Source organism: Lepus europaeus, chromosome 7 (assembly GCF_033115175.1).
Source record: "Lepus europaeus isolate LE1 chromosome 7, mLepTim1.pri, whole genome shotgun sequence".
In the NCBI taxonomy this organism is placed as follows: Eukaryota; Metazoa; Chordata; class Mammalia; order Lagomorpha; family Leporidae; genus Lepus; species Lepus europaeus.
In genome coordinates this window covers 47875961-47887452 of record NC_084833.1, presented here as the reverse complement: position 1 = coordinate 47887452, position 11492 = coordinate 47875961, and the positions used below count along the sequence as shown (strand labels likewise).

General features: G+C 51.7%; 1 protein-coding gene across 1 annotated transcript; it reads right to left on the bottom strand.

The window, feature by feature from the left end:
* Positions 1 to 8431: 8431 nt before the first annotated feature.
* Positions 8432 to 10865, bottom strand: KCNJ11 (potassium inwardly rectifying channel subfamily J member 11). The gene has a single exon (XM_062198095.1). The coding sequence runs from the start codon at positions 10678 to 10680 to the stop codon at positions 9508 to 9510; it is 1173 nt and encodes a 390-aa protein (XP_062054079.1). The 5' UTR covers positions 10681 to 10865; the 3' UTR covers positions 8432 to 9507.
* Between the last annotated feature and the right edge of the window lie 627 nt (positions 10866 to 11492).

The following is an 11492-nucleotide window of genomic DNA, read 5'->3' as shown; positions in this document are numbered from 1 at the left end:
TCAGCTCCAGGGGGTTGCTCTGGCCCTAATCAGCAAGCCTGGCCCCTGAGTCTTCAGTATGGCAGCCATGATAATCGTTTTTTTTTTTAACTTTTATTTAATGAATATAAATTTCCAAAGTACACCTTACGGATTACAATGGCTTCCCCCTCCCATAACTTCCTTCCCACCCGCAACCCTCCCCTCTCCCGCTCCCGCTCCCGCTCCCCTTCCATTTGCATCAAGATTCATTTTCAATTCTCTTTATATACAGAAGATCAATTTAGTATAAAGATTTCAACAGTTTGCACCCACATAGAAACACAAACTGAAACATACTGTTTGAGTACTAGTTATAGCATTAAATCACAATGTACAGCACATTAAGGACAGAGATCCCACATGAGGAGCAAGTGCACAGTGGCTCCTGTTGTTGACCCAACAAATTGACACTCTAGTTTATGGCGTCAGTAACCACCCTAGGCTCTCGTCATGAGTTGCCAAGGCTATGGAAGCCTTCCAAGTTTGCCGACTCTGATCATATTTAGACAAGGTCATAAAAGACAGGGTGAGGATAGTAACCAATGATCCTAAGAGTGGCATTTACCAGGTTTGAACAATTATACAGCATTAAGTGGGGAAGAGGACCATCAGTATACACAGGTTGGGAGTAGAGCCATTGGTGGTAGAGTAGAGGTTATGATTACAAAGGAATGAGGCCCAAGTGCACTAGACAGGGTCTAGAACAAAGGACAGAGTCATTATTAGAGGAGCTAAGAAAGGTGCTGTCTAAGCTACAAGTAATTTTTCTGATTGAGAGGCAAATAGAACCTGATAGAAGGGGCTTGATAATAATCTGGTGGGCTTTAGGCCTTGTAAATTCAGAGGCCCAGACCTATCTATCTCTTCACATGGGGTATATCCTAAGGGAGGTGTGAAACTCCTGGGGGAAGGCACTCTGTTGACTTTCATTACTTAGCTGGCCTGGGAGGAGAGCTGGCCAGGTAAAGGCAGGGGGCATCTCTAACAAGAAATTTACAGTTCTGCCTGCAATGTTGCTGACCCTACTTCACCATCCCCTCAGCTGCTGTGGTCACTTTGGAAGTTGGGCTGAGTGAAGGGCTTTTCAGCTTAGAGCCAATAAGATCTGTGGCTCTGACCTGGGCATCCTTCGACTCCAGGGCAGGTCCATTTCCAGTGATCCAACTCTTGGCAGAGCTGCCAGGGCTCTTCACAAGCTGACTTCTGCTGAAGCCCAGGCTTACCACATTGAAAGCCACTGCAGTGGACTGGCCTGTTGGGTCTCTTTGAGGGCAGATCACTGTACAGATCAGCCATTAATAGGTCTGCCACCCATTGCTTCTGATGCCGAGCTTTCTTTTCCTCTTGGTTTGTGTTAAAGCAGACCAGAGGATGCAAGTCAAGGGAGTGCCCAAGTCTCAATCTAATCTTCGGTGGCCTGAACTACATACAAGTCTATAGTCACAGGCGTGTTCTGTAGTAGTTTTTCTAAGGTAGACAATGCCCATGAGGAAAATTATATTCTCACTTTAAAACTTTCTTTCCCTTTGGTCTGAAAGGGAGGTTTTTTCTACTTACTGTATACTTCGCTGATGGCGAAGTGAATCTAGCTATGAGATTATTATTTAAGTTCTTATTTTGGCTATGCTATTACAGAAAAATGTTAGCCATCTCTTTTATAAGGTCTAAAGATTAAATTGTGCGTCCTACAGATTCCTTCATAATAGAATTAGTTTCCTACCTTGAAGAGAATAGAGAAATGAAAGAACAAGTTGGGCTTAGAATAGAGAAATGAGGGAGCAAGTCCTAGATTGCTTGCTGACAATAGCAATATTACATGAATACTTAACAAACCGTTTCAACAATTAGATAACAACTTAAGAAAACATTTACCAGAAGGTCCAATGCCTTCTATAAATTTTAAGAATCATGTATTTGGAAACACCTCTTAAATATCTAACATGGTGTAGTTTGTTTAGCCAGTAAACTTAAGCACAACCATATAAAATGTTTTTAGTTTCTTTCTACCAACACGTTTAAAACATATGATACACAGATTCAGGTCACACAAATTAAAATGTATCTTTGATTGATTTTAGCAGCTTAAATTTATGGACAATCTTATCTATAATCCATTTAAAATAAAACTCTTAATAAAATTTCCCTATGTGGACATACAATATGTACACACATATAACATAGCATAATAGACCAATATAGCAATTTTAATAATAGCTTTTAAAATCTGTAACTCTTTTTGTAGATTGCCAATTGATTTGAATTGCTTTTTGTTTTTAGTAACCTCAGTTAACCATACTTTCTCTCAGTTGGTACTGTTAATACATTATTGGCTTCATCTGTTTACAGAGCCATCCCAAAGTACTGAATACAATAGAAGTGGCTGGAAAAAGTCCATAGGAACCTATAGGAGGACAGCTAAATACAGAACCAACAACGCTTTAGTTTTATGAGCAGCACATCATATATAACTATGGATGACAAAAGACTTTAAGTCGCCATGTTTAAAATTATAAACTCATCAACCAACAAGAGGCACTTGCTTACTTCACAGTATTTTTGAAAGCACCTGTAGGATTTTACAAGTATTTAACCCTTTAGGCCTCTGGGGCTTTCTCATTAAGATAACTATCATGTCTAGTAACACAAGATCATTAGACTTTTTAATTCTCAAACATTTGTATTAATAGCATTTTCCATTATAGAAACTTAAAGTCTGGTACCACATCACATCTTGACAGTCCTTCTAATATAATCCAAATAGCCTGATTAGTTGGTGTCTCTATAAGATGAGAGACATAGGTCCTTCGATTTTTTCAGTTGGGCCCAAACTGGAAAAACCAAAGTCCAGGATTTACTGGAAATTTTAGAGGCCAGATTGTTTGAAACTTTGATTTTTTGAATGCCTGTCAAGAATGCCAAGAAGGCTCAAAATCCAAAATATCTGGTTGAAATAAGATTCCTTAAAATCATGACATAACATAGACCAAATTTGATTGTTGTTACAAGGTGATTATTCAAATCTTTGAAAATAAGCACATATTTAAATAACCCATAGCTCTTAATAAAAATGCAGCTGTTTTTGAACGATTAGAATTTAACAGACATCAAGAGAACATAGTAGATTACTTTAACACATTGATTTAACAGAGCAACAGAGTTTAATTCTATGTCAAAGAGAAATTGAGCTTCCTGTGATCTTTTGCTGTGAGGTTTCCTTCCTTTACCTTCTTTCATATTGGTGACCATGTTTCTGTGTTTCTGTGTGTAACACATCTTTAAGCATCTTTTGCAGGGCAGGATGAGTGGCAACAAATTCTTTCAGTTTCTGTTTGCTATGAAAAGTCTTAATTTCACCTTCATTCACAAATGAGAGCTTTGCAGGATATAGTATTCTGGGCTGGCAGTTTTTCTCTCTTAGTGCCTGGGCTATGTCTCGCCATTCCCTTCTAGCTTGTAGGGTTTCTGATGAGAAGTCTGCTGTGAGTCTAATTGGAGATCCTCTGAGAGTAATCTGACGTTTCTCTCTTGCACATTTTAGGATCTTTTCTTTATGTTTCACTGTGGTGAGTTTGATTACAACATGTCGTGGTGAGGATCTCTTTTGGTCATGTTTATTAGGGGTTCTATAAGCTTCCTGTACTAAGATGCCTCTGTCCTTCTCCAAACCTGGGAAATTTTCTGCTAGTATGTCACTGAAAATGCCTTCTAATCCTTTCTCCCTCTCCATGCCTTCAGGAACTCCTAGAACCCGAATGTTGGGTTTTTTAATAGTATCCTGTAGATTCCCGACAATATTTTTTAGATTTCTAATTTCTTCTTCTTTTCTTTGGTTTGCCTGTTTCCTTTCCTGTTCTCTGTCTTCTAAGTCTGATATTCTCTCTTCTGCTTCGCCCATTCTGTTTTTAAGGCTCTCTAATGTGTTTGTCATTTGATCTATTGAATTCTTCATTTCATTGTGATTTCTCGTCACTATCACAGTTTCTTGTTCCACTAGTTGTTTCATTTCATTTTGATTCCTCCTTAATATTTCATTTTCACGAGAGAGATTTTCTATCTTGTCCATTAAGGATTTCTGTAGTTCAAGAATTTGTTTTTGAGAACTTCTTAATGTTCTTATCAATTTTTTGAGATCCGCTTCTTGCATTTCTTCAATCTCATCATCTTCATAATCTTGAATTGGGGTGTCTTTTTCATTTGGGGGCGTCATAGTTTCTTCCTTGTTCTTGTTAGCTTGGTTTTTGCGTTTGTTGTTTGGCATGTTGGAGATATTTGGTTTTTTCACTGTGGTGTTTTTTCTTGTTATACTATGGCTCCATATTAAGTGGACTGTCTGCTTTCAGTGGAGCCTTAGAGGCTTGAGATGAGTGTGGACTGAGAGCTGTGTTTGGTTCCTCAGGGTTGAGGGTGTGTCAAAGATGACACTCCCAGGTTAGGTGTGGTAAATCTCTCTTTCTTTTTTTGATTCAAAAGGGAAGTAATTCCGCACAGCTGAACGTAATTGGAGGTAGTTAGCAGGCAAATGATATACCCACAGGAGCCAGAGATCGGAAGCTCTTTCCCAAGGACCACACAGGGAATCTCTGCTGCCCTCAGTGTGGGCTCCAATTCTCCTGCAGTCTCCCACTGGGTTGCCAAGTTAGATGCTAATCTCCTGTTATTTCACCCCTCCCCCCAGAGTCAGGTTTTTCTGCTAGGCTCAGGGCTGGTGCAGACCTGAGGTCGCCCTGCTTATGACGTATGTCCAAAATGGCGCCTGCTGTCTTGCTCGCCTTTGAGAGGTGAGTGGAGAGAGAGAAATTTGTGTCCGTATCGGTCACTTTTTTTATTTTTTTCCTCTCTCTCTTCTAGTTAGCCTGGTGAATTTTTCCCCACGGAGTTTCAAGCCTCGTTCCCTCTAGCCTCCTCTTTCCACTTGCCCGCTGGTGTCTCGGGCTATTGAGGTTCGGCTCACCTCGCATTCCAGCGCTGGTGTGTTGAGTCTGCCGCTGGTGTCCCGAACTTGGGCTCCCACGCTCTCCACGCAGGTACACTGTGAATCACTAGTTCCGGAAGAGTTTCCTCTGCTGTTTCATCCCCTACTCTTCCTTGACCCTGCAGTATCTCCACTTATATTAAACTGTCTCTCCCCCGGACTAATAGTGTGCTCCCTGCCTATTCCGCCATCTTGCCCAGTCTCCAAGATAATAGTTTTTAACTGCCTGACTGGAACCTGGTGTTTTTGAGAAAATGAGAGTTGCTATGGAGGAGAGTGAAATTCACCAATAAAAGCAAGAGCTGTCCAACAGCTGTGTGCTGTTGCTTCTCCTGCTGCAGGAACCAAACCATGGAGCTGCATATGCTCTTTGTTTCATTGGTCAGTGCCCGGAAGGAAGTGGGGTAGGGGCCGGCTAGGGTGGCACTAGACTGGGGTGTAGGCAGTGCCTGCCTCCCTTTCTATGAAGATACACAAAGCCCCAGAGAATTTGCCAATAACCTCAACTCCAGTGCAATGAAATTGAGTGCTGGTCCCAGATCAGACTTCAAACTCACTTTGTTTCTTTTCCCCCAGCTCATTTCAAACTGGAGTGGACCTGTTCTTTAGCCATGCCTCAGTCTAGGAGTTGGGCTGACTGTCACATATAGGATCCATGTCTTCCCCAAGTCTTCTGCCTGGCACCGTACAACCTAGAGTGTCTGATACGCCTGTGAGAGCAGGATCTGGCAGGGAGGAGCTGAGGTGGGAGAGCTGGGAGGATGCCACTGTAGGTCCCAGTGGGTCTTGTAGAAGCTGGCTGGGTCACCCCCAGAAGGGTGAGGGGAGCATCTTCATGGAGCACATGTGGGCCTCATGCTGACTGACTGGAGATGCCAAATCCACAGGCGTGGAGGCCTTGGCAGTTTTCCAGGATGGCCAGTGGGTTAGTTTTTCCAGACTAGCGGTTTTGCTAGAGGAAGAGAGTGACCTGGCTTCCCTCCCCTGTGGAGCTCAGGATTGAGGCCCAGAACGCACGTCATACCATTGAGGTGAGCTGGGAACAGATGGAGCATGCGCCCCACCAGCTTGCCCCGCGACTTGACTGGCTGCAGGAAAGGCACCCAGATGGCAAGGAGCCCAGTCCTCCTGCAAGACTGCACCATGCACATGGGCCAGAGCAAGTGCCCATGAGGTCCTCTGACTCTGGATGTGTTGTGCTTAAAGCTGGGGCTGTCACAACACGGCTGGGCACACTCTCAATCTCAAATCAGAGACCTCAAGGAAGCTCCGGGGTTTCCTAAGTACACTTTCCTCTTGTTCTTGTGGGGCAAGGAGGGCGTGGTCCAGCTACCCAACTTTCCCATGTCTGGAACTTGCCAGCTTCCCCTTCTGCTAAGGATCTTCCTTGGAGCGGAGGAAAAGCCTAGGACCAGTGGCCCCGATTTTCCTGGGATCACGTCGATCTGCTCTGCAGCCAGCAGGTGGTGCTGGGCCCTCAGTTCTGCCGGGCTCTGGGCTCCGTCACCTGCAGTTTCAGGTCTTCGCTGGGGTGGAGGAAGGTAACTCTGGATGGGACTCCAGGATGCTGCTGCTGCCTCGGGCTCCTCCTTAGGGACTCCGACCCTTCCTCTCAGCCTTAGGGACAGCTGAGCTGAGTCCTGAGAGCACTGGGCTGACTGTGTAGCTTTTTATTTCTCCCTCCAAACTAGAAATGGGTCAGCCCTGTTAGGAAGGGAATCAACAGTGGGGCCTGTGTGGGTGCAGGGAGAGAGCAGCTTAGCGCCCAGATCACCAGTAGCAGCTTCCTGGTCCCCTGGGCCCTGCCTCTGGGGCATCTTGGAAAAAATCCTCCCTGATCTGGCTCAAGCACCTCTCACACTGTAGCAGCCCTGGCTTCCTGTCGTAGGCATCATTCATTCATTCATTCATGCATTCAGCACCTAGTCATGGACTTGTGGATGGGGGAAAGGCTCATAAATAAAGGCAAAAATAGAGTGCTGAGGGCACAGAGGAGTGAGGGAGCATCTCTGTTCAGAGAAAGCTGGAGAGGCTTCAAGGAGGCATCATTTGGACTGGAGTTTTTTCTTTTAAGATGTATTTACTTATTTAAAAGTCAGAGTTAGAGAGAGAGAGAGAGAGAGAAAGATACACACAGAGAAAGAGAGGGAGGTCTTTCATCTGCTAGTTCACTCCCCAAATGGCTGCAAGGGCCGGGGCTAGGCAAGGCTAAAGCCAGGAGTCAGGAGTCCTCCCCAGGTCTCCCATGTGGATGCAGGGGCCCGAGCCTTTTGGCCATCCTCCTCCGCTGCCTTCCCAGGTGCATTAGCAGAGAGGTAGATGGAAGTGGAGCACCCGGTCCCAAACCGGCACCCATATAGGATGTTGGCATCACAGGTGGAAGCTTTACCCGCTGTGCTACAATGCAGGCCCCTGGGCTGCACTTTGATGGATTTCAACAGACAAGAGATGAGGCCTGGATAGTCTAGACAAAAGGAATAGCAGAAGTAAAGGCTCAGAGGCAGGAAGCTTAATGTCACGTGCAAGGAGAGGCCAGGGAGGCAGCCAGGGATGTGAGGGGCAGGTGCCCAGGGTCCTGGTGACAGAACAGTGAATTGTAAGGCTAGAAAGGCAGTCAGGGCCGAGAGGGCTGGCTAGGAAGTGAGCCTTGACTAGGAGGCGATGGGGGCACCCTTGAAGGTGCCTCACAGGTGCAGCAATGATCATGACCCCTAGAAGACCACCGCAGCGGCTGTGAGGCAGACGGAGACCAGGAGACCGGAGCATGGGCGTCGCCACAGCCCCTGCAGTCACAGACTGGGCTGGGTAGAAAGTAAGACGGAGCAAACAGAGGTGTCACGGAGGGCAATGGGGAAAGACTCTCGCTCTCTGAACCCTGGCTTGGATTGTTTGCTTGCAATGTGGCTGACTCAACAGCCGTGACGAGTGTCAACATGAGCACTGACTATAGACCAGGCATTTCGCAGGTGCGACACCTGCTCCCCCAGCATGTGGTGAGGTAGGCACAATGCGTGGAGGTGAAGCACCTGAGACCTAGGTTAAGTCCTCAGCTGAAGCTGTTCAGCTGCAGCCGGAACGGACTCGGGCTGCGCTCACTGCCCGGGAGCAGAAGATGCCCCTGCCCCCTCCCTGAGCACCCCAGCTGCCTCCCAACAGACCCCCAGGAGTGCAAGCAGCACCAGGGCTATGCAGCCTGGTGGGTGCCCAAAGGCTGGGACGGCCTGCTGGGCCACCAGGTGCAGAAGCTGGGGGAAGAGGAACCTGCCTCAGGTCCTCTTCCTGGCTTGCTGCTGGGGCCCATGACAGCTCCTGAATGCAGGGCGGCAGCTGCCAGCCCCTGCCCTCCCTCCCCACCAGCACGCTCGCCGCTCCCTGGAAGAAGAGCCCAGCACTTAGGTCACGAGGAGGTGGCTTTATTGACAACAGAAAAGCCAGAATTCCAGGCCAGAACTCACAGCATGGTCCCGAGAGTCCGGGTTTAGGGCAAGCCCATCAGGACCAAGGGCCTCTGCACCTTAGAGACCTTACCACCACCATTCGGAACTTTTCAACAACTTTTCCAGCAACCCAGAGACATATCCCACCCTCCACCCCCACACCCCGGTCACCCTCTGGACAGAACGAGTCCCAGTTACCACTGGGAGGCCAGGAGCAGAGTTGGCTTTGGGGGCCATTGTGTGTGGTGGGCACAGGAGCCCCTCTCCCCAGCCTCCCTCTGCTTGGCATGTCAGAGTCTGCCCCCGCCCACCCCAGCCTCCTCCCAGGGTGGAGACAGAACGGAGGCAGACAGGTGCAGCAGCTCTCACCCAAAGAGCCTTCCTGGCAGAAGGCTGGCGTTGGGGGCGTGGGGACGGGGCGCCAGGCCTACCTCCTGCTCTCTGTGCCTGAGCAGGGCCCAGCAAAGTGGGCCTCAGGTCATTCCCCCAGCAAGCCTGCCCCACCGCGGGGAGCCCCGTCAGCCTCCGCCTGTCTGTGCAGCCTGCGCAGCGTCAGTCCTCCAGCAGCAATGCACCCCTCATCCACTGTCCCCCTTGGATGGCCGGCCCCACTCAACCGCTTTTCCAGAACCAAGGGTGCTGAAGCCCAATAGCAGGAGTTTCTTGGGGCCACAGAAACAGCGGCAGGGACTGTGCTTTGCCAGCCACCTGTGCAGCTCATGGCAGGCTGATTGCGGGGGCCCAGGACTGGCCAGGGATCCAGCTTTAGTGGCCAGCACCTCCCACAGGCTCCCCAGTCTGGGGCAGGGGGAGAGGGGTGAGCCAGTCCTAAGCTGGGACAGGGAGAAGCAGGGATAAAAATATCCCAGTACAGGCTCCCGCTGAGGCCAGAAATAGCATAGTGACAAGTGCTGTGTAACACCCTGGGTAAGCAACAGCCAGAGGCTGAGGGGCCCCAGCCTCAGAGCCAGCCCCCCGCCAGGCCAGGGGGCTCGCAGCACGTGCACTCTACATACCAGGCCACACCATCCGCCACTTGCATGTCCGCAACTGAAGGGGGGGCCGAGGGACCACGGCTCAGGATAGGGAATCCGGAGAGATGCTAAACTTGGGCTTGGCCTTGGCCACGGCCACGCTGCGCTTGCGCAGGGGTCCTCGGGCGGAGGCGAGCGTCAGGGCGTCCAGCAGGCTGCGGTCCTCGTCCAGCTGGCGGGCTGTGCAGAGGGGCGTGGGCACTTTCACGGTGTTGCCGAACTTGGAGTAGTCCACGGAGTAGCGGCCGTCCTCCTCGGCCACAATGGGCACGAAGCGCTGGCCCCAGAGGATCTCGTCGGCCAGGTAGGAGGTGCGGGCCTGGGTGGTGATGCCCGTGGTTTCCACCACTCCCTCTAGGATGACGATGATCTCCAGGTCCTGGTGGTGGTGCAGGTCGCTGGGCGCCAGGTCATACAGTGGGCTGTTGGCGTCGATGACGTGGTGGATGATGAGCGGGGCCACCAGGAAGATGCTGTTGCCGCCCACGCCGTTCTCCATGGGGATGTCCACCTGGTGCAGCGGCACCACCTCGCCCTCGGGGCTGGTCGTCTTGCGCACCACCTGCATGTGGATGGTGGCGCTGATGATCATGCTCTTGCGCAGGTCGCCCACGCGCAGCATGAAGCAGAGGCGGCCCTGGCGCAGGGCAATGACGGCGTGCTTGCTGAAGATGAGGGTCTCGGCGCGCCGGTGGGCCTGGGCGGTCTTCATGAAGATGCAGCCCAGCATGATGGCGTTGATCATGAGCCCCACGATGTTCTGCACGATGAGGATCAGGATGGCCAGGGGGCACTCCTCCGTCACCATGCGCCCGCCGAAGCCGATGGTCACCTGGACCTCGATGGAGAAAAGGAAGGCGGAGGAAAAGGAGTGGATGCTGGTGACACAGGGCACGGCGGCGCCCTCGCCGGGCGCCAGGTCGCCGTGGGCGAAGGCGATGAGCCACCAGACCATGGCAAAGAGCAGCCAGCTGCAGAGAAAGGACATGGTGAAGATGAGCAGCGTGTGCGGCCACTTGAGGTCCACCAGCGTGGTGAAGACGTCCTGCAGGAAGCGGCCCTGCTCTCGGATGTTCTTGTGGGCCACGTTGCAGTTGCCTTTTTTGGACACGAAGCGGGCCCTCCGCTCACGGGCGCGGTACCTGGGCTCGGCGGGGTCCTCGGCCAGTCGCGTCAGCACATACTCCTCCGGGATGATGCCCTTGCGGGACAGCATGGCTCCGGTGACCCCAGGGAGGGGCTTCGCCCATGGGGCGCACCCCTCTGGCCTGGCCTAGGGCCTCCCCGCGGAGTCCCCTGCCCGGGCACCCTCCCACCCTCAGCCGGTGCCGCTGGCCTCACTGTGGGAGCCGCCTGGTTCACTTTTTTCCCCACTGCCTCACACTTCAGCCCACCTGCCCATTGCCGGACGAGCCCCCCTTGCGCTGCGGACGCTCCACCTGCTCCGGGATCCCCGCCCAGCCCTCCTCCTGTCTGCTCGCCCTCGGCCTGCCGCCAGGACCCTGGCCCCCCTCTCAGCCTGCCTGCCTCCCCAGCCACCTCAGAACCTGGCCCCTGGGATCTCACCAACTAAGTAGACCGCACGCCTCCCCCCACCGCGCCTCCCGCCTCCCCCATCTCTGCCCCCTTTCCCTCCAAGCTCCAGCTTCACGTCCTGGCCACCCCCGGCTCCGCTCCACAAATGCCCCTGCTTCCTACCCCACCCATCCCGCAGCGCCCCCGCCGCCCTTCGGATCCCCCTTCCAGTCCTCGTCCTCTCAGTCTCCTTGGGATCCTGCGCCCTTCGGAGTCACACCCCCCCCCCCCCAGCTTGGCCCCCCGCGCGACCCCACCGAGCTTGGCCCCTGCGAGTCGCGGCCTCCGGGTCCCTGCCGGCCTCACGCCCGGAGCCCTGTGCCCGCCCCGCCCGCGCGCCGCCGCCGCGGCACCTGCACCCGCTCGTCAAGCCGCAGCCGCCGCTCCCCCTCCCGCCGCCCGGCTGCGCGCAGCCGGCAGATTTCCCGTCACCGTCGGTCTGTCGGTCCTGGC